Source organism: Schistocerca cancellata, chromosome 5 (assembly GCF_023864275.1).
Source record: "Schistocerca cancellata isolate TAMUIC-IGC-003103 chromosome 5, iqSchCanc2.1, whole genome shotgun sequence".
NCBI lineage: Eukaryota > Metazoa > Arthropoda > Insecta > Orthoptera > Acrididae > Schistocerca > Schistocerca cancellata.
In genome coordinates this window covers 350,617,011-350,641,533 of record NC_064630.1, presented here as the reverse complement: position 1 = coordinate 350,641,533, position 24,523 = coordinate 350,617,011, and the positions used below count along the sequence as shown (strand labels likewise).

General features: G+C 40.4%; 1 protein-coding gene across 1 annotated transcript in view; it reads right to left on the bottom strand.

Annotated features, from left to right (window-relative positions):
• LOC126188533 (serine/threonine-protein kinase mos) overlaps positions 1–13,321 on the bottom strand; it is a 116,251-nt gene extending 102,930 nt beyond the window's left edge. The window contains exons 1-2 of the mRNA XM_049930134.1: positions 13,176–13,321; positions 12,796–13,043 (exon numbers count right to left, since the gene is read on the bottom strand). Coding sequence (XP_049786091.1) covers positions 12,796–13,043; positions 13,176–13,321 — 394 coding nt within the window. The remainder of the gene's footprint in view (positions 1–12,795; positions 13,044–13,175) is intronic.
• Between the last annotated feature and the right edge of the window lie 11,202 nt (positions 13,322–24,523).

The window sequence follows — 24,523 nt, the reverse complement described above, 5'->3', positions numbered from 1 at the left end:
AGTACCTCAAAGTGAGGAATATTTTTGAACTTTGTTGTGATAAGTAAGAGTGTGGTATGTTACTATCATCAGAACTAATGATTGTGATTCTCATTAAGGCTGATCTAATTACCTTCTGAGGTGCAATTTTCCCAAGTAATAAATACTGAGTGTGCGTGCATGTGTATGTTTTAATGTAATCTATATGGTGGTGCCAAGTACATATTCGAGCAAACACCACCCCACTCATTTAGGCTTTCATCTCTGTGGTGATCAAGAGTGATGCTGCTGAGGAAGAAACTATGAAAAGCAGGTCAGTATTGCTACATACAGCTGCCAACATGAGTAATTTGGAAAAAGAGACCCTCGGTGCAGTAAAGCAGCTTACAAGGGACATTCAGTACATAATGCAAAACTTTTCTCTGAAAGCAGGTTGATTTTATTCAGGATTCCAATACACCATATTATTCCCCACTCTTTTGGCTACAAATGCCTGTTTTTCAATGCAAGGACTTTATGCGAACTTAATGGGAGGGCCTGTATGTCCACAAGTTACCAAACTACTGCTCAATGTTGGAGCTTTATCTTGTAGCATCAACAACCTCCCCATCATCCACATACTTCTTCCCATGTAGTGCATCCTTCATTGTACCAAACAGAAATCCAAAGGTGTGAGATATGGGCTGTGGAGTGATGAGGAAGGACAGTGCAACGAAGTTTTGTGAGCTCCTCCTGGGTGCATAGACTTGTGCGAGTCCTTGTGTTGTCATGGAGGAGTAGTACACTCCTGGAAATGGAAAAAAGAACACATTGACACCGGTGTGTCAGACCCACCATACTTGCTCCGGACACTGCGAGAGGGCTGTACAAGCAATGATCACACGCACGGCACAGCGGACACACCAGGAACCGCGGTGTTGGCTGTTGAATGGCGCTAGCTGCGCAGCATTTGTGCACCGCCGCCGTCAGTGTCAGCCAGTTTGCCGTGGCATACGGAGCTCCATCGCAGTCTTTAACACTGGTAGCATGCCGCGACAGCGTGGACGTGAACCGTATGTGCAGTTGACGGACTTTGAGCGAGGGCGTATAGTGGGCATGCGGGAGGCCGGGTGGACGTACCGCCGAATTGCTCAACACGTGGGGCGTGAGGTCTCCACAGTACATCGATGTTGTCGCCAGTGGTCGGCGGAAGGTGCATGTGCCCGTCGACCTGGGACCGGACCGCAGTGATGCACGGATGCACGCCAAGACCGTAGGATCCTACGCAGTGCCGTAGGGGACCGCACCGCCACTTCCCAGCAAATTAGGGACACTGTTGCTCCTGGGGTATCGGTGAGGACCATTCGCAACCATCTCCATGAAGCTGGGCTACGGTCCCGCACACCGTTAGGCCATCTTCCGCTCACGCCCCAACATCGTGCAGCCCGCCTCCAGTGGTGTCGCGACAGGCGTGAATGGAGGGACGAATGGAGACGTGTCGTCTTCAGCGATGAGAGTCGCTTCTGCCTTGGTGCTAATGATGGTCGTATGCGTGTTTGGCGCCGTGCAGGTGAGCGCCACAATCAGGACTGCATACGACCGAGGCACACAGGGCCAACACCCGGCATCATGGTGTGGGGGGCGATCTCCTACACTGGCCGTACAACATTGGTGATCGTTGAGGGGACACTGAATAGTGCACGGTACATCCAAACCGTCATCGAACCCATCGTTCTACCATTCCTAGACCGGCAAGGGAACTTGCTGTTCCAACAGGACAATGCACGTCCGCATGTATCCCGTGCCACCCAACGTGCTCTAGAAGGTGTAAGTCAACTACCCTTGCCAGCAAGATCTCCGGATCTGTCCCCCATTGAGCATGTTTGGGACTGGATGAAGCGTCGTCTCACGCGGTCTGCACGTCCAGCACGAACGCTGGTCCAACTGAGGCGCCAGGTGGAAATGGCATGGCAAGCCGTTCCACAGGACTACAACCAGCATCTCTACGATCGTCTCCATGGGAGAATAGCAGCCTGCATTGCTGCGAAAGGTGGATATACACTGTACTAGTGCCGACATTGTGCATGCTCTGTTGCCTGTGTCTATGTGCCTGTGGTTCTGTCAGTGTGATCATGTGATGTATCTGACCCCAGGAATGTGTCAATAAAGTTTCCCCTTCCTGGGACAATGAATTCACGGTGTTCTTATTTCAATTTCCAGGAGTGTAGTTTGATATGACTTTAGCAGCTGATGGTGCGGCTTTGAACTTTTTCTTTGGAGGAGAGGTGTGTGGCACCACTCCAGATTGCCACTTTGTTTTTGGTTCAAAGTGATGAACTCATCTTTCATCACCTGTTACAATGATTAAAAAAATGGTTACGATCAGCCTTGTAAAGCACTTGCAGTTCTGTCCAGTTTGTTGCTCTATGGTCTTCTTTTAGGCAGCAGCTGACACACAACTTTGAGCACCCCAACTTATGGGGGAGTGCCTCAGCACTACCAACAGAGACATCCAGCTGTGCAGTGAGGCATTTGAATGTCAGTCACCTCAAATGAGAGTGTGCATTGTAGGAGTCACTGCTGTGTGTTGCTGGCCAGCACAACTTTGTATGACCTCGTTCTGATGATGACAGACACCTCACACAATGACTCTCCATGCTTTGTTCATTGCCAAGTCTCTGTAGACATTCTGCAAGCACCTATGAGTATCTGCAGTGCTTTAGGTTTCTGTCAAAAGAAACTATGACAGCTCTCTGCTTGGAATGCAGAAACCAAGGCTACAATAAAGGGCAGCAACCTATCAGAAATTCACAAGAATATAGGGGCTGAAGCAGTAGTGTTCTACGATATCTCACAATGAGTTCTGCATTTTTTCAAATGACATTGGCTGAGGCTGACAAAAAAAATATGTTGCATTACATTTTGAATGCCCCCCCCCCCCCCCCCATAAGTCACTTGAAGGCCCATCTTCGAATCCAGATAGTATACATGGTATGATTCATTTTTAGCAGTCATGTACGAGCATTCTCTCAATGTAAGATCTGTGCGTAGAAACAGTGAAGTACACAAGAAAGGAAATGTAAGTAATTTGCTTATCGCTGCTTATAGATGACTTCATCTGATAGTAGGAATCTAGAAGATATAAGTATACTGCATCCCAACATTATGAAACACTGTAAGAACAGTATACTGACACATAAGCAGTGCAGATTCAGAAAAATCTTGTAAAACTGGCTCTTCATCCACATGAAGTAATGATTGCTTTTGATGCAGGAAATCTAGTTGATACTGCATTTCTGGATTCCAGAAGACTTTTGATAACATTCCTCATAAGTACACTCCAATGAAATTGCATGCCTATGTAGTACTGTCTAAGCTTTGTGAATGAATTCGTGATTTTTTTTGGGAAATGTCACAGCTTGTATTAACTGATGGGAAGTCATGTGATAAAACTGAAGATACAGCTACATTTTCTGAAGAAAGCATTGAAGACCCTCTGCTGTTTACAATATATATACAAACAATTTATGAGAGAACCTGGGCAGCCTCTCAGATTGATTGCAGATGACAATATCATTTACCATACAGTGAAGACATCAAAAGGCCAAAACGAATTAAAATATATTTAGACAAGATATCTCTGTGGCAAGAAGTGGCATTTTACCTCCCAAAACAAAATATACACGAATACTAAAAATAATTCTGATAAATTTCAGTTACACAATAAATCACATACATTTAAAGGTTATCAATTTAACTGAACACCTAGGGACTACAATTGCTAACACCTTTAACTGGAACCATCCCACAGAAAATGTTGTGGGAATGATAAATCAAAGACTGTATTTTATTTGCAAGAGACTTAGGAGATGCAACATATCTACTCAAGAGATTGTCTACACTGTGCTTGTCCATCCTCTTCTGAAATATTTCCACGTGGTATGGGACCCTTATCAGATAGTAATGATGGAGGGACACAAAAAAGTTCCAAGAATGGCAGCTGCTTTGTATTGTGATGGAGCGGGGAACAGAGTGTTCCCAATATTAGAAGTTAGCTGGGATGTGCGTTACTAAGGGTAAGGAGCCTTCTACTGTTATGAGACCTTTTCTCAAAATTGCTGTCACCAACTTTCTCCTTCAAATGCAAAAATATTTTGTTGACTGGCACCTGGATAGGTAGAAATTATAATGATACAACAGGAGAAATCAGGGCTCACATGAAACTGTTTAAGTGTATTTTTCCCATGTACCATTAAAGAATGGAATGGCAGATAAGTAGTCTGGTAGTGTTTCTATGAACCATCTGCCAAAATCTTTAATGTGAATTCTTGAGTAATCATGTAAAAGTAAATGTAGGGTGTAAATTTTATTTCCAGAGAAATGGAGAAACATTGGAGGCAGTAGTGACACTGACTTATCTTAGATGACAAACTGAAAAACGACAAAACTTCATATACAGAATTTGTAATTTAGGAAAGGTCCTTGGGTATCACTGACTAGCTGACTAAAATATGGGGTTATGCTATATTTTGTGACCATATAAAGTCTTATTTGTACAGCTGCAAACGACTGTACATCCCCACATTATTTGTAATAACTGTGACTGTTAAAGAGACCTAAAACACAAACACAAGAAATAAAAACTGAGGCCTTTGGCACAAAAAGAAGAAAGAGATACCTGAATTGGCACACATTACTTTCTTCATCTGCATCAACTATGCCACTGTGCAAGCATTTTTTTTTTAATTCATGTCTTCTAACTGGTCTGATGTGGCACACAATGAATTCCTTGTTTGTGCCAGCCTTTTCATCCCAGACTAGCAGTTGCAACCTATGTCCTCAATTATTTGTCAGATATATTCCAATCGTGTCTTCCTCTACAGTTTTTACTCTCTACAGATACCATGGACGTTATTCCCTGATGTTTCAACATGTCCTATCATCCTGCCCCTTCTTGTTAGCATTGTCCATATATTTATATTCTCACAAATTCTGCAGAGAATCTCCCTCATTCCTTATCTTACTGCTCCATCTAATTTTCAACATTCTTTTGTAGCATCACATTTCAAATGTTTCAATTCTCTTTTGCTCCAGGTTTCACACAGTCCATGTTTCACCATGATACAATGCTGTGCTACAAACAGACATTCTCTTAGATTTATTCCTAAAATTAAGGCCTATATTTGATATTAGAGGACTTACCTTGGCCAGGAATGCACATGTAAGAACCTCATTTTCAAATGATGAACACGATTTTCTTGCTAAACCATAATTTGTATAGCCCGTCTTTTCCAACATTAGAAAAAAATTGTCAGTTGCCCTTGCACTTACGAATATTTAGTAATTTGCTTCATCTTATTTTGAGATCTCCGATGAGTAGTAGCCAGTGAAGTTTTTCAAAAATACGGCCCAGGAAACAAGGTATTTCTAAAACTACCTACGATGTCTCATTTTCAATTACGATAAGGCAAAAAACAATGAAATTTTTGAAATAAGACACGATTCCTCTGGAATTTATTATAGAATGAGTGTTTCATACAAAAAAATTTTCATTGATTATGCGTTTCGACTCAGATCCACAGAACAGAAAGGTCATTGCAAAATGCAGCTAATTTTAATGTTACTTGTGTCCATTCTTTTAGCCCTGTGAAGAACAGAACCAGCAGTTGTTTGCATGCCTTCCTGTGGCAACAGCAAGAACAGCCCACCAGCATGTAATGAAAAAGAAGTCCAGCAATCATCGTCCATCATCATGAACAACATCATCAACAACAATGATGCTCTGCAGTCACTAAACATTAGCCATGTCTATAGTTCCTGCTATCAAAAACCATAACACACAGAACATTTATTATTTTTCACTGCCCATGTGATGTTATCACTACATCCTCAAGCTCAAGAATGTCACATGGGCTGAGCAGATTCTGAAAAATTACAGAAAGAATAGTCAGTAAGGCACAAGCTTACTTTAGTTTTGAATATCCGAGAATGGTAGGTTTCATGTCCAATGTCTACCAGCAACCTATAATAGATCTTTACACCAGAATATGAAGTTCCATTTTTTTAACACTAGAAAGGAATGCATAGCATACGTGGAAATTATTTCTGCTTTTAATGTTGAGCTTGCACAGTTCATCCTGAATTCATTTTTGTTCTTCCATGAAGTATTACAGAAGTCTCCATTTACGATCAGATTAGAAGGATTACAATTTCATATTTTATTGTTTTGCTATATGATTAAGATGCACTCATTTGTTTCCAAATATTATTAATTCCATCTTGTGAGCCCAATCTATTTAGGAAGTGCAAACAGTGTAAAATGGATAGATTGCAACTCATCATAAAGAGGAGACACTGAGTCCTCACTGTCTCTGGCTGCTGTGTTTGTACTAAAAACACACTGTATCTGGCCACTGTGGATGGACTGAGTCATAACTGTGCCTGATGGGAGCAGCAGTCTGATGGATGGGATAAGGAGAAGACACGAGGGTGGGGAGGGGGGATAACAGGGTGAGGAGCAGGAAGGTGTAGTGCAGCTTGTGGGAATGTGCAGGGACATGATGGGGTCATGGCAGCATTGCTACGTGCAGTTAAAGAGTTGTCTTTTTTTGGGTGGGAAGAGGGTAGCGAGCAGAAAAGGAAATGAGTAAAGAAGGGCAAAAGAACAAGTGCCTGCATTGGTGGGTTAGAAGGCTGTGTTGTGCTGGAGTTGAAGTAGGGAAGGGGATTGGTAAGTGGAGGACAGGGACTACTGAAGGGTGGGGCCAGGAAGTTACGGGAATGTAAGATATATTGTAGGGCGAGTTCAGTTCCCGCTTGTGCAGGTCACAAAAGCTGGTGTTTGTAGGAAGGGTCCAGATGGTGCAGGCTGTGTAGCAGCCATTGAAGTGAAGCACAGTGTGCTAGGCAACATGTTCAGCCACTGGGTGGACCAATTGTCTCTTGGTCACAGTTTGATGGCATCCATTCATACAGACAGCTTAACGTTCATGCCCATATAGGAAGCAGCATAGTTGTTGTACCTTAGTTTGTAGATCACATACTGCATTAGCAGGTAGCCCTTCCTTTGATGTGATGGGAGATGCCTGTGACTGTAGTGGAGTAGGTGATGGTGGTGGGAGGATGTATGGGATAGGTCTTGCATCAAAGTCTATTCATCAGCCAGCTCCACCCATGATACCCACCTTTTCCCTCATGTCTTAGACCTAGATGCAAGAAATGTCCCTTATGTCCTCCCACCACACCTAGTCCAGTTTGTCACAGGCATGTCTTAGTCCACCAAAGACAGGCTACCTGTCTCAGCACTCATGTGATTTACAAACTAATCTGCAACCACAGTGCTGCTTTCTATGTGGGCAATGTCATTAATGTACCATATTTCAGTATGAATGGCCACAAACAAACTTTGGCCAAGAGACAGCTGGATCACCCAGTTGCTAAATATGCTGGCCACCTTGACATGTTTCACTTCAATGACCGCTTTACGGCTGGCACCATCTGATCCTATCGACACCAGCTTTTCTGAACTGCGCAGGTGGAAACTCTTTGCAATATATCCTATGTTCCCATAATCGCCCTGGCCTCAACCTTTGCTGCATGGTTTCTCCTTCAGAAGAAGGCCTTTTGGCTGAAAACTAAAACTTGTGGCAGATTTTTTGTTGTGCCTGTCTGTGAATCAGCACCTCCTCTATATGGTGATGAACAATCTATCCCTTTCATATTGTCATGACATCCTGGACTTTCAATTGTTTTATTTAGATAGCAGCTTGCCTGCAACACTGAACAATGAATGATACCATAACCTGGAGCCAAAAGAGCTGGCATTTCACCCACTTCGGTCAAGGGGAGTAAGTAAAAAGTCCTGGAGGAGCACCCAAGATTTATTTTCTAAATGAAAAGTTTGGCAAATGTAACACAGTTTGATCTAACTATGCTTTAAAACTGGGAAGGGTAACCCTGATCATGTAGACGATCACACAGGTTAACATTCATTATGAACGTAATTATTCTTTAAATCCATTACATACTGGTCAGTACTAATGGCCAATAGTTAAATTGTTGGAAAAGGGCATTCTCTGGAAATGTGATATTATCAGCTATCTTTACTGATTCACTAAATCAAAATGTGTACCATTAAATTCTGTGCTCTTCACAAGATGATCAGATAAGATGCAGCAGTACTCTGAATAAAGAATAAAACAATTATGCAAATACGTGGATTTCAGTACTTTTCCTATTATACAATGAATCAATGTTAGACCTAAAGAAACGCTCGATATGAGTGTCTGCTTTGACAAGTGACACAGTAAGTATGCGGCAAACACGATGAACAACAAGGTGACTCATCACATTTGTTGCCTTCACCAGCTCTCAACGAATTGTCACCTTCCAACCTACGCTAGACCTTGGGCTAAGCTACAGATCAATCTGTCATCACAGCAAAGTAAGTTTTTGGCCAGTAAGGCCTTTGTCAAAAATAGACACACACACACACACACACACACACACACACACACACACACACACACACACACACACACACACACACACACAAAATCACTCCCACAAAGGTGGAAAGCTTATTTTGTGACAGTCTTTTTGTTCTGCCTATCTGCAGCTCTCACGTCTCACTACATGGCAAGTATCAATTATCCTTTTCATAATACTGTTGCATTCCGTGCTGGATTTTCCATTTTTTGATTGTTACCACAACAAGGTTTCTTATGCTTTTGTGTTTATTGTTTTCGCCATCTAACAGAGAAACTGTGAATACAGGCACCAAAAGATGATGTGACAGCCACCATTAACATTAAGTCACTGGCCGAAGCCAACAATTTGTATCAAACAGTCCTATCGACTTTCAGTTTTTGTCTTCCGAATGGAAGCAGAACACAGACATTTTCTGATTTGATAAACATCAAGAACCTGTCATCCATTACACAAATACCTTCAGAGATGATATTATATGATCTCTGAAGTTTCTTTGATGTGAGTGATTAATAGTGTGCTTCTGGGCACTCAGTCAAGTTGTTGTTTCCATTTAATGTTGAGATTGGTTGGCATCGAAGCAGTGAGTTTCCAAAAATTGGTGTTTTAACCAAAATAAACCACTCTAAAAGTGATACTATTTATTAAAAGACTGCAGCACAACATTTGTTTAGATTTGCATTAGTGCAATGCCGGAAATAAAGAAAAATTTTACATCAGCAACCACAGAACAGAATTCTAATAACGATCCAGAATATGCATGTTTAAAATTCGTCAATGCACTGCCCAGGAGAGTTAGTATCCTTCCCACAACAAAACAAATTGGCACTCAGTCAAGTTGTTGTTTCCATTTAATGTTGAGATTGGTTGGCATCGAAGCAGTGAGTTTCCAAAAATTGGTGTTTTAACCAAAATAAACCACTCTAAAAGTGATACTATTTATTAAAAGACTGCAGCACAACATTTGTTTAGATTTGCATTAGTGTAATGCCGGAAATAAAGAAAAATTTTACATCAGCAACCACAGAACAGAATTCTAATAACGATCCAGAATATGCATGTTTAAAATTCGTCAATGCACTGCCCAGTAGAGTTAGTATCCTTCCCACAACAAAACAAATTTCAGCTAAAGAAATTCCTGTTACAAAATCCATTTTACATATTAAAAGAATATCATAATTACATGGAGAATAAGAAGTGCTTTGAAAAAAAGATGTGGAGTGTGCTAAGCAAAGATTTTAATTGTAATCGAATCATTTTGTTAATCAATGACTTATTCAGAAGAATATATTAACACCCTCAGACTTCAAGAAGAATATAATAATCGCAATCCCAAAGAAAGCAGGTGTTGACAGATGTGAAAATTACCAAACTATCAGTTTAATAAGTCACAGCTGCAAAATACTAACGCGAATTCTTTACAGACGAATGGAAAAACTGATAGAAGCCGACCTTGGGGAAGATCAGTTTGGATTCCGTAGAAATGTTGGAACACGTGAGGCAATACTGACTCTACGACTTATCTTAGAAGACAGATTAAGGAAAGGCAAACCTACGTTTCTAGCATTTGTAGACTTAGAGAAAGCTTTTGACAATGTTGATTGGAATACTCTCTTTCATATTCTGAAGGTGGCAGGGGTAAAATACAGGGAGCAAAAGGCTATTTACAATTTGTACAGAAACCAGATGGCAGTTATAAGAGTCGAGGGGTATGAAAGGGTAGCAGTGGTTGGGAAGGGAGTGAGACAGGGTTGTAGCCTATCCCCGATGTTATTCAATCTGTATATAGAGCAAGCAATAAAGGAAACAAAAGAAAAGTTTGGAGTAGGAATTAAAATCCATGGAGAAGAAATAAAAACTTTGAGGTTCGCCGATGACATTGTAATTCTGTCAGAGACAGCAAAGGACTTGGAAGAGCAGTTGAACGGAATGGACAGTGTCTTGAAAGGAGGGTATAAGATGAACATCAACAAAAGAAAAATGAGGATAATGGAATGTAGTCAAATTAAGTCGGGAGATGCTGAAGGTATTAGATTAGGAAATGAGACACTTAAAGTAGTAAAGGAGTTTCACTATTTGGGGAGCAAAATAACTGATGATGGTCGAAGTAGAGAGGATATAAAATGTAGACTGGCAATGGCAAGGAAAGCGTTTCTGAAGAAGAAAAATTTGTTAATATCGAGTGTAGATTTAAGTGTCAGGAAGTCGTTTCTGAAAGTATTTGTATGGAGTGTAGCCATGTATGGAAGTGAAACGTGGACGATAAATAGTTTAGACAAGAAGAGAATAGAAGCTTTCGAAATGTGGTGCTACAGAAGAATGCTGAAGATTAGATGGGTAGATCACATAACTAATGAGGAGGTATTGAATAGAATTGGAGAGAAGAGGAGTTTGTGGCACAACTTGACTAGAAGAAGGGATCGGTTGGTAGGACATGTTCTGAGACATCGAGGGATCACCAATTTAGTATTGGAGGGCAGCGTGGAGGGTAAAAATCATAGAGGGAGACCAAGAGATGAATACACTAAGCAGATTCAGAAGGATGTAGGTTGCAGTAGGTACTGGGAGATGATGAAGCTTGCACAGGATAGAGTAGCATGGAGAGCTGCATCAAACCAGTCTCAGGACTGAAGACCACAACAACAACAATATTATTGTGTTATGTATCGGAAATTGTAATCTGTTTTTGTACATATCCAATGAGTCATTCAGTGTTGATTAAAGTATCGTTGTCATCAGATCACAGCAAAATTTGTAGCACCTGATAAAGACAGCTGGGATAGTCTTCAAAATATTGTGCTTAAAATGGAAACCAACTTGCCAGAGAGCCCAGAAGCATACAATTAAGATAATACATGTCTAGGACAACACATGTCATAGTTGCCTATTGTGTAGGTTGACCAGACATTCTCTTTTTACCAGGATAGACCTGCTTTTCAGATGTATGTCCTGCTGTCCTGAGAAAATCATTAAGGACACACAACTGACCCATTTTTTAGTCAAGAAACAAATTGCATCTAATTCTATTTCTCAGGCAATTAAATATTTGTGAAAGACAAATTTCCTAAAGTAGAACATTATACAAAAATATATTTTTACAAAATATGGACCTACTACATTTTGTGTAACTCAAATTATACCTAAAGAAAGAGTAAGAGATATGCTGAAAAGAAAAGCAGGTATTACCTACTACCCCCTCCCCCCCCCCCCCCCCCCATCCCAACTTTGTGACCTCCCACTTTATGGCCTTCAAGACAAGCAAAACCAAAACCTGAGGTGGTATAAAAACGCATCACTTAAACCATTTTCCTTAACAGGACTGCAGCCATATGGGAGTCAATCTTTTGAACAATGTGATTGATGCGACGTGTGTTAAAAGTGCTTATTAAATACTGTTTGTCGTATATGCACACTTTCCCTAACAGTCAGCAGTCAAACAAAATTTTAAATTTTAGTATGAGATGTATAACTTGTATCCAATTACTTATCATTAATATTACAGCTTTTTACAATTAACAAATTTTACTTAAGTACCTGGTAAGCTACTAAACATAACAGAAAACATATCCCGGCTGTTACAATAAGGAAGTATATACCAGGCTGTATTTCTGAAGAAAATTTTATTTATGTGTAATGCACCTACACTTTCCTTCCAATGAACAAAAAGGCGATAAATTCCTGTTATGGGTTTTTCAACTGCTGCATCATCATTTTAAAAAATACCATGATAACTGGCAAAACTAAATGTAAGTCTAGTAATGAAGTTAGGTATGAAGTCTAATCACAAGTGCCCCAGTTTTTTCTCTTTGAGATCTGGTCAGCGTACGACTGGTGTGATAATGCTGGTGTTTGGAACAGGCATCATTTATGCTTATCACCACCCTTATGCACGTTCAAGAAATTTAGAACATCGAGTGTTTAGCATCTCCCGGCCTACATTACGGGTGGAAAGTTTGATATGGGGACAGGTCAAGTCTTCTGTTTTGACTACAAGAATTAGTGTCAAAGTATCCAGATTTACTTCCAATTATCACTGGTCTCTGGAACAAGTACAATCACACTAGCTGCCTAACATCACAGTGAGATAACAGAGCAACAGGAAAATAAATTGGAGCATCTGTTTAGGCATAAAAAAATATTATTGCGTGGTAATAATATGCTGGTGCAACCATTAAATGTCCCAAAGAGTATAAATAGTAAGATTATTTCTTTGAGCACTACCTGAAGAAAATTTCATTCTCAGTTAGATTTATTTCAGCCTGTATCAGAATGAACTGAACACAAATGAAGAACTGTTTTCAATGTAACTTGACTACCACACACGGACTGACGCATGAGGGAAAGACTTACCTTTATATATTGCTTCCAGTACTGTTCCAAAACTTCCTCTGCCTAAAATATTGAAAGAAAATCCTTTTTCCAAGTTACTTTGTAGGAAAGTATTAATCGTGTCTGTATCCAGGCAAGGGATAGCAAACTTTTTTTCATATTGTTCCTCTACGCTTGCCAATAGTTTAACTTCATACCAGCCCCCAAATAAGGGCCGACGTTTACCAATTTGTTTGTTTATACTCTGACAGTCAGCAGTGAGAAGATTTCTGTTTAAACATAACGCAGAAACGGAATGGCCAAATATTTCATTTTTAATAAGCAATTTCTAATGAAATTTTGTTTCAGTAATATGCTATTACAAATAAAGAATATTGTAATATGTTTGATTCCGGAATTACCCAAATTTTCTTGTCAAATCGTTTATCAGAGGTTCGTCGTATGAAGATGGTTCTCTTCTGTACGAGACCAGTGGCGATTGCACTGATGCGTGCCGCCTCGGGCTTGCAACATGCCTCAAAGGGCTTAGGGCTTTCTTTAGTGACATCTTCGACGTCTTTGCTGCATGTGTGAATCGCCACCTGTCACTTGCGCGGCAGAGATTTGAATTTTTTCAGCCCTACATCAGAGGGCCTAGCCATCGACGTTTCATACACGGATACCAACACCCGTCGTAGAAAAATACCATACAGCTTAAATGCGATCCTGGCGATGAAAGTGTAAGCGTATGACACTACTCCGTTCCTGTTTTGCTTATTAATAACATATTCCGTGGCCAAGAAATAAAGACTTGAATGTTTTTTTAGGCCAACATTGTATTCAGATAAGGACTATGGCACGTTTCTAAGACATGCTTAAATACGGTATGTATTTCGTGACTGTATTACACGAAATTCATGAAACCGAAAGCCACAAATAAAAAATAAAAAAATATTATCTCGAAAAGAACACAAATTAATATCATTAAGTGTACTGTAATTGCCAAAAGTTCACATCAAAACATAACGAGGAAGAATTGGCAAACAATATTTTTCATTGAAATGCAGTATTCGAAGTGATTTACCAGTAGATAAACAACGAAATGTTCCTCTGAATTGCGGTTAGGTATTTTGGAAACAAGAGGGCGAGAAGGAGCGCTAGCTCTGAAAATTGTGGAATTTTCGCTATAGCATCATATACATTAGTAATTATGCTTTGCAAACCGACCAATATTTCTGAACCTTGATAGCAATACAAAGTCAAAGAAGATGCTTTGAACAAAATTTGTTTCTAAATCATATAGACAAATTTCAAGCTCAAGATTATCTTAGCTAACTAAACAAATTGTAGCCGTTCAGACGTTATTCCCCGGTAGCGCAATGGTGACATTTGACGTTAATGCAACAGAAAATGATTGTTGATAACCGTGGCGAATAAAATTGAATTTGAATCAATTCTCACTCCCAAGCAGAGTGTGATCTAATTTGAAACATCCTGACACATTAAAACGGTGCGTCGTACATGGACTCGAACATGGAACCTTCGCCTTTAGAAATAAATGCTCTACCAACAGACTTATTTCTGCACGACTCGTCACTTGTCCTCACAGCTTCCCTTCCCTCAGTGCCCCTTTCCTACTTTCCAAACTTCACGGAAGTTCTCTTGCATACCTAGTGGGACTAGTAGGTACTCCTAAAAGAAAATGTATTCTAGAGAGGGTGAAATACAGATGCAATGCTGCCCATTAAAATTGCCGCTCCAGGAAGGCCAGCAAATATCGAAATATTACTGATTACGCATATGCAGTATAGTAGGAAGAATGCGCTATTAAATTTCAGTTGTCCAGTCCTAGTAAACTCATTTCCCTCCGAATCGTATTTTTTCCCCCTATGTTTGCTGTCCTGCTGTCCAAGACACCTGCAGTTCGTTGTGTGCCCAGAATTGTAATTACTTTGAGATCTCCGTAATATGTCATTAGTATTTTTCATATTGGATGTGAATACAAGTTCATAGTTCTCATACACCTCCTGTTTGATCAATGCATGAGCAATCAGAACAGAATGAAATTTGTTCATTGCAAGAGGACTACGTTTTCGTGTTTGTGATATGATGGTTAACTCTTCACAGATATGGCAAAAATAATTTGTGCTTATATAGTTGCAGGGTGTTTCTTCTGAATTAACAGAAAATAAGAATACTCACGAAACTATAACAACAAGCAGTCACTTTCGACCAATGTTTTCAGAAGTGAGACGCAAATGGTAGCATATCACAACGTGATTCTACGAGTTCAAGAAATGTAGATTTTTATGAGAACGTCTAGTGAACTGTTCGGTTCGTTGCAGTAATTACATCAGTAGAACAATTAAAATGAGTCACAGTAGAAAAACAACATGCTGTGTTTTTAACGGTTACGAGGGACTGAAGATAGTGTGTCCCAGAAAATTGAGTTTGAAAGGCAGTAGCTTGCTTTACCTGTACAGGACCACATTTACTGTGACAAAAAAAGCTGTTGACTAGAGTAATAGAAGTGACTGGGATTCGTAGACGACATCATGATTACAAATGACTGCAGCGAAGTCGATGTGATGTGCTGAAGTCCTCACGTTCTAGGACTCGGCTTAACAACTCGCTGATTTTGAGAGTGAGCGCTCGCGTTTGCTATCGCTCTTGCTCGCGAGCAGAGCAGTTACGGCGTGGTGGGGATTGAGGGAATTGCGCGCGTCATGTGGTCGCTATAGCACGGTAGAAGGGGAGGGATAGGCTCTCGGATATAGGCTTGGACAAAATGGAAGAGCGCAGGAAACGGAAAAATGACAATTCGGAAGAAGGCAGAAGACGGTACAAAAAACTGAACAACGAGATGAGACAGTTAACTGACCAGCCTAGAAAGGACTGGATGAGGAAACAATGCGAGGAAATAGAAGAATTGGAAAAGAATGGAGAATTGGAAGAAATGTACAAAACAGTAAAGTCCTTGACAAGAAGAGAAGTAAGGAAGATAAGCAAAGGAAGAATGTAAAATAATCATGGGAAGAAGACAGTATGTACCAGTATAAAAGAGGAGTAGGAAGTTTCGATATATTGTGTGGAAGAGTATATGGTGCACAGACTGATAACATCAGACCGGTTTTGGAAGATGAACCGGGAAAAAAAGGAAGACAGGGGTCCTAAGATACTGAAATGGGGATTGGAGAAAACAATCTGAGACAATGAAAGTCTCCTAAGATACTGAAATGGGGATTGGAGAAAACAATCTGAGACAATGAAAGTCTTAGGCTCAAACTGAATATCCAGATTGACTGAGACACTATACAGGATTTATTACTCACAGGAACTTGACCTCAAGATCTGTACTAAGACTATTCTTTACCCAAAAAGTGCAACACATAAAATTCAAAGACTATGGGACAATTAGCTTTGTCAGTCATGTTACAAAGGCTGTAACGAGAGTCACATTAAGGGGAACTGAAAAGAAAACTGAGGCAAATACTGGGGAAGACCAGTTTGGGTTCAGAAAGAAACAAGAGATGCTGCAGGTTGACTGGGGATGATTGGCGAATGAATGATACAAATGAACAAAGAGGTGTACATTTGTTTTATTTACTGGGAGAAGGCTTTATAGAGTCAACTGAAGAATACTGATGAGAATTTTAAAAGCTGTGGGTATACGCTGGAAAGACAAAAGAGTGATGGCGGAGATGCATACAAAACTGAAAGAGTAGGGAACCCGCAGTGTTATGGGTGGCCTTCGCAAACCATGTGCGAGTTTTTCACATTTTCCTGCAAACTGTTGGTCCTACAGAAAAAAATGAACAGGACTGTTTTGTAAGGAATTTAATTTAGTTAAATTTTGTACTAGGAAACTTTTCCACTACAGGCTGTAGTTTTCGAGTTATTCAAGAAAAACGTACAAAAGGACATTCAAACACACTCCCACTCCGTCCCCGCTGGTCGGGATTTCTAGTACATTGTTCATGGAACTCTACCCTAGTACTGTACAAATATTTCTCACATTTTGGTCTTCACTGACTGGCCCTATTACACCTGCAGGTTAGTCGTGCTCTCAGAAATGGTAAAACTGACGTATGTGTAAATTTTATCTAACAATTTTATGAATTTAAAAGCTGAAAATAAACAATTACGCCGTTGTATTCGTCAGGGCTTTCAAATTGTAAACGTAATTTGGTTGTAGCGTAACGTCGTTTTTTGATCGTTATTCTCACAAGCACGTTTAAATTAATAATGCTGACGAAGTAGCCGACTATGCTGGTGGCTTAATAGTCCAATCAATAGAGACAAAAAATGTTCGAATATCGGGACTAGCTTGGGTACTCAGACATTTTTGTACGGTGGTAGAAAGGAGCGCCACGAACAACATTCTAAAAATCCTGGCTGGCGAGAGGTGGACGTCCGTTTGAAGGCCACTCTCCTACATCACTCTCCTACAAAAATGCCCTGCTTTTTTTGGGACTAACAGTTTCCGCCTAGCGATTCGGAGAATATGAAAATTTCCTGCCTGGTTTATGAAAGCGAGATATAACGTTGCAGATGCATAAAACGCCAGTAGTAGAGATAGCTGAATCACCCTGCGTACTGCGAAGGAATTGTCTGCAACAAAGGGAAAAGTAGACTGAATGAGACGACGAGTTACGAAGGGAATTGGAACAATGGGCAAAATTAAAAGAGGATGAAGGTACAAACAGATGAAGGAAGATACTCACAACAGGACACGATGGAGAGCCTCTAGTTGAAATCTGTCACAAGACATATACAAAGGAAGAAGAATTGGCTATCTAGGGGCTGTCTTCCGCTACTTTTGATTTATTTGTTTATTTCATTCGTGTTCTGTAGACCCATTAGCGATAAATAGCTTGGATGTAGAACGTATCATTTGTTTATAATAATAGGTTGTACAATGAAAAATATATTACATAGAAAAATGTTTACAAGAATTGTTTTTTATAAAAAGTTACAAATTACATTGAACAGACTTACAATAGATCAAAATCAATTCACATATTCTCATTCATAAATTCGTCCAGTGAGTAATGGTTTTACTTAGAAGATATTGTTTAAGTTGATCTTTAAAAGTAGGTGGATCAGTAACTGACATTTTTATTGCCTGAGGGAGAGCATTAAATATTTTTATGCAAGAGTAGTGTACTCCTTTTTGTACCATACTTAGATTCTTTTGTTCAAGATATGGATAATTTTTTACCCTAGTGTCGTAGTTATGATACATGCTGTTCATTTCAGAAAGGGAATAGTTTTTACACAAGAAATACATGAGAGAGAAAATGTTGTGAGTATTCTCAGCTCTTGGAAGAGTTTCCTGCAGGAATGTCTGTAATTGACACTACACAGAATCCAAATGACTCTTATCTGGGCTATGAGGATTTTGTTTGCCTTTGGCTGGTTTCCCCAGAATATAATTCCATAGGCCATCAGGGTATGAAAATAACCAAAATAGGTAGCTTTCAAAGTATTTAAATCACTGAAGGAAGCAATCACACGAATAGCGTAAATTGCTGAGCTTAGTTTTTTTTATATAGGTAAGGAATGTGTAAGGACCAGTTTAGATTGCTATTAACAAGTAGACCCAGGAACTTTGTTGACTCCACTCTTGCTAAATTCCCATCAGTGTATTTAACATTAATCTCACCTTCGATATTTTGGCTTGTTTGGAATTGAATCAATTGAGTTTTTTCAAAATTTAGTGATAATCCATTAGAGGTAAACCAGTTAAAGGTCTCCTGAAAAATTGCATTTACAGTGATCTCAAGATTAGTATTTGTTGAATTGTCTACCAGAATCGTCGTGTCATCGGCAAAAAAAGTAAATTTTACCTTAGCCCTTGTACACATTGGAAGGTCATTTATAAAAATAAGGAAACGTAGAGGACCCAGAATAGAGCCCTGTGCGACTCCACAGTTTATTGTGCCCCAAGGAGAGGACACTGGTTCCCCATTAGTGTCGTTTACCATGACTTTCTGTTTCCAGTCCTCTAAATGGGAGTCAAGCCACATCCCTGCTTCTCCAATTAACCCATAAAATTTTGCCTTTCTCAGAAAAATCTCACAGTTCACGCAATCGGACGCCTTAGAAAGATCACAAAAAATTCCAGTTGGACACATTTTGTTATTTATTGATTCAAGAATTGCATTGGTGAAAGAATATATTGCATCTTCTGTTGAGACGTTTTTCTGGAAACCGAATTGACTTTTATTGAGAACATTGTATTTACTAAGATGCTCAAGAATCCTTCTGTGTACAAGTTTCTCGAGAATATTGGAGAAACAAGAATCACGAGGGACTTCCGTGTCGCCAGGCAGGTTCTGCCTTGGATAGCAGAACTGCGCCAGCACCGCAGGTGTGTATCGTTTGGTCGCTTTCAGACCAGTTCCATATCTGAGTGCACCAGTCGGTAGAGTTACTGCAGCTGAGCCTCCGTCCAATTTTATAAGCCATTTGGTAGAGAGTCGGTACGACTCCCGAGGTACTGAGATGGGCCGTGCGGTGCTCCTCGCGCCAGCCAATCAAAGACAAGTGACCACAACTGCGGGCATGTTCACCCAACGACTGCGCACCCGGCACAGCACACTGCAGCGTGCACAGCGCTCTACGCCTGAAGCGGCCAGACGACATAGCTACCAGACACACAATTCCTAGTATTCTTGTCGAAGCCGGTCGGAGTGGCCAAGCGGTTCTAGGCGCTACAGTTTGGAACCGCGCGAACACTACGGTCGCAGGTTCGAATCCTGTCTTGGGCATGATGTCCTTAGGTTAGTTAGGTTTAAGTAGTTCTAAGTTCTAGGGGACTGATGACCTCAGCAGTTATGTCCCATAGTGCTCAGAGCCATTTGAACCATTCTTGTAGAAAAGTTTGTTTACAGTGAGTAGTGTTGGTCACGTAAATGTGTTTACAGTGAATAGTGTTGGTCATGTAAGATATCAGTAGGAATGATGGAAGAAAACGGAAAGGTTAGTATGTTCAGGTGCAAGGGGATGGCTGTAGCTCTTCGAAGACCTCTCATGTATGGCTGCAGTTCCTCAACAAAATTATGGTCCGCCTTCCTGCTCAGTCAGTACCTCAGCACAGAGTTGTTCCTATGCATTTCAAAAGGATTCATCTCGTCCCACACATTACATTGGTAAATCGAATGGCAATGCATTTCCTCGAGCTGTTCGCCCGTCTTCATTGCTCTTACCTTCTCCTTAGCAGTTCCATGTGCACCTCTATGATTCTCAGCTGAAATGCATGCATTATGCCATTTATGAACTCTCTTTCCACTTGGAATCATCCCAGTGATTCTTCAATAAAACACATTCACTACATTCAAAACTAAAAATTTCTGAAATAACAAGTTGTGGAGACAAGCGTATTGAACCAAATGGACAGCTTTACCGACACCTCATCACCTCCCAGTACAATAGACGAAAAATCGGCAGGTGAACCCATCGGTAACAGAACTCAGTAGACAACAAAATAAAAACTTCAGCTACTAAAATTAAAATGACCTCACTATTGGGGCTAACCTACGGAACCGAACGGTATGGACGTTACAGTAAAGGGTTACATACGGCGCTCGTGAGACTGCGAGGGTCCAGAGTCAGCAGTCCTCCTCCATTGCTAATGTCAAGCTGGCCACTGGCCACTTCCTGCCCCAACGACCACCAGCCTCGCTGATGTCGACGTAGGCCCAGCGCCCGCAACTACTACTGGAACGACGCTACGAGTGCTGCGGCTTGTTTGCTAATAAAATGAAGATTTCCCTCAAAGAAGATTCTATATCATATTTTTCGCAAAGTTGAGTTTTCACTTGGATACAGTAATACATCACATGAGACACCCTACCAGAGCAATAGATGTGTTTTTTTCTGTTTTCAAGTTGAGCTATTTGTAGTTGTAAACTTGACAATCCAGGAAGAATGTTGGATATCAGTGAAAATGTCGGACGTGGCTGATGTGAGCTTCACTCCAAAGGATGTTGTTTCATTAAATAAAAGCGTAGAAAGGGAAGTAGATCCGTGAAATTGAAGAGCAGAATGTCTAGAAAAGTAGGAGGAACAGCGGAAAATTCAGTGTTTCTGCGACTGGTAAAGATGTGCCTTAAAAAACTACGTCAGAAGTATTACATACACAGGAGTGCCAAAGAAATTGGTATAGGTAGGTATGTATATTCAAATACAGAAATATGTAAACAGGTACATTACGGCACTGCGGTCGGCAACGCCTATATAAGACAACAAGTGTCTGGCGCAGTTGTTAGATCAGTTACTGTTGCTACAATGGCAGTTGTGAAGATTTAAGTGAGTCTGAACGTGGTGTTACAGTCTGCGCACGAGCGATGGGACACAGCATCTTCGACGTAGCGATGAAGAGGGGATTTTCCCATACGACTATTTGGCGAGTGTACCTTGAATATCAAGAATCTGGTAAAACATTAAATCTCCGACACTGCTGTGGCCGGAAAAAGATCCTGCAGAACAGGACCGACGACGACTGAAGAGAATCGTTCAGCATGACAGACTTACAACCCTTCCACAAATTACTGCAGATTTCAATGCTGGGCCGTCAATAAGTGTCAGCATGTGAACCATTCAACGAAACATCATAAATATGGGCTTTTGGAGCTGAAGTTCCACTCGTGTACTGCATGACACAAAGCTTTATGCCTCGCCTGGGCCCATCAACCACTGACATTGGCCTGTTGATGACTGGAAACATGTTGCCTAGTCAAACAACTTTCGTTTCACATTGTATTGAGTGGACGGACTTGTACAGGTATGGAGACAAACTCATGAATTCATGGACCCTACATGTCAGCAGGGGACTGTTCATGTTGGTGGAGGCTCTGTGGTGGTGTGGGGCATGTGCAGTTGGAGTGATATGGGAACCCTGACAGGTGACACGTACGTAGACATCCTGTCTGATTACCTGCATGTATTCATGTTCATTGTACTTTGCGACAGACTTGGGCAATTCCAGCAGTACAATGCGGCACCCTACATGTCCAGAATTGCTACAGAGTGGCTCCAGAAACACTCTTCTGACTTTAAACACTTCTGATGCCAACCAAACTCCCCAACGAGAACATTATTGAGCATATGTGGGATGCCTTGCAATGTGCTGTTCAGAAAAGATCTCCGCCCCTTGGTACTCTTACAGATTTTTGGATAGCCCTGAAAGATTCATGGTGTCAATTCCCTTCAGCACTACTTCACAAGTTAGTCGAGTCCATGCTATGACGTTCTCCGACACTTCTGTGTGCTTGCAGGGCCCTACTCGATATTACGCAGGTACACCAGTTTTTTTGGCTTTTCAGTGTGTAAGAACGTTGTATGTCATCATAACGTAAAAACAGTTCACTAGAATAATTTGCTTGGTCTAGCCCCCTGGTTTGGGCAAACAAGCAACTGGACAGTGATACTTTTGTACAGCTACCTTGTTTTGACAGGGTACTTTAAAACAGTAGAGCGTAAGTTTATTATTTCGGAGTGCAGTTCTCTGCCTTGGGCCTGTACTTTTACATTAACCGGTGAAAAAAGAAGAGCAATGGATTTTATGATTACCAATGAATGGAAGTATGTAATATTTGAAGCTAGTTAAGTACACCTTTCATTACAAAGGAAATGAGCCAGAATGTTTTTGTTGTCAATGTTCTTGAAGTAATTTTGACGTCTGACCATAACTTGAAAATTGCTAGTTAATTGGTTGAATATCAGTGCAGATGATCCAAATGCAGTGTATCTGTGTCTTAGTCGTAATGTCATTCAACCGTGGGTATGTCATTTTCCCCTAAAAACAAAAGAAAAAATCAGCCCCAGTCTTCTCATTACGCTGCAAGTGTCAGTCGTGATCAGAACACTGTTCTGTGTATTTGTGAGTGCATTACGTCAGAGCTCAGTCAATTTGGTCGTGGGAAAGTTGTCGTGGCTGATATGGTGGCTGCAACCTTTGTTGTACAAAAAACTTCTTCTTTATTGGTTGGGATAACAAGGCTTTGTTGGATATGTGTCAATACCTTGATGTACAATACCAGGAATTTTATATGAAATTCTGACTGAACAGTTCAGTTTATTTTTCCTCTGTTTAAGGTTTTTTTGTTGTTGTTTCTTTCTTATATCCAACTAGTATTATTTCAGTTTGGAAGTTAATTAAATGAATACATTGTATGATTTCAGAATGTCAGATATTATGTTCTTTCCATTATTTTTGCCACTGTAACAGAAAATTATTGTTTTTTATGTACAGCGTTATTTAACAATGTACTTTAACAGGATATGCAACATTCTTACACAGAAAACTATGTGAAAATAAGATACCTTTCTAAATATTGTAAAATATGGTAAATATGCGTTGCTATTCTATAATACATGCTGTATCACTTCATCAAACATAATAAAATATATAAATAAGTAGTACCAAACGAAAGCAGCAATTATTTTTACAATCTGAAAACTATGAAATTGTGATGTACAACCTTCTTTGAGGGAGGTTTTCAAATGTATAACTGTTAAACCCATTTTTTGAGCCAACATCGGTCAGCAGCTAGACGTAAGCCCATCACTTTAATGCTGCCACTATAAGATAGCCAGACATCACAGGATGATCACCAATCTGGCGATAAGCTGGTAGCTATACAGTCTTTTAAGTTAATATTTGTCTTAGAAATTCTCGAACAAGTTGCTTTTACAAAATATTCAAAATTGTTTATTGTTGAGCTTGAGAACGCCTGCTTTGCTACAATATGGTACTTATTTGTGTTCCAGAAACATTATGCTATGTCTTTGATACATGTTTCCTGTGAAAGACAGTTTTAGGACACAAAGGATTACAGACATTGGCTGCAAGTGGACATTGCTTTAAATCAACAGGGAAGTTGAAAATTTGTGCCAGATTGGGATTTGAACGTAGTTCTCCTGCTTATTAGGCAGATGCACTGACCACTGCCATATTTCATTTTTAAAAGTGATAAAACCTCCCTGGCCCCAAAAGGGTGCGGTGGGGGCAAAGTGGACAGGGATTGCAACATGAGTCCTGGCCACCACATCCCATTACCAATTCCCAGGAACCAAGGACAGCCTAAGTAATGTGGTATAGAGGTACAATGAAAATCAATAAATTATTTATTTATTTATCTTTATTTTATTAAATTATCATTAATATTACTGAGAACTGCAGGAAACTGATGTTGCAGGAAGGAGAGCACAGCAGATAACTGCCGCAGAATTTTTTTTGGAGAAGAACATTCCAATGGGCAGAGAATATACCGGTTCTAACAGTGGAAGATACAGGGATCAACTCATGGCAGGAACACCCCAGCTCTGGGGTGGGTTAAAGAAGACCCTACAAAGCAAACTGGGGAAAAATTGTCTGTATCTGGTGTTAGAGACAAGTTCACAATGGTGTTAGTTAAGGAAGTGCCAAAAATCAAGGACATTTTTCTCTCTGTCAGCAAACAAGTAGTGAACTGCATTGCGACAAATTCACTTCACAGGGTTCACCTTCATTTGTGGGAAGAATGGCGAGTCCAGAAAGAGGACCAGGTGAGGAGGTATCTGATGAGGTGCTGTATGGGCAATTATGGCCAGCATCTATGATACCAAGAACCTGATACCTATCACTGATCCATACATCAGGCGATGTTCACCCATGTCCATAACACCACAGGCAACGCACAATGGGGTGCCTTTGAGGTGAATACCAAGAAGGCATGACTGGCATACTTGCTTCCCAATGACTATAAGGTATCAGGCAGAATGG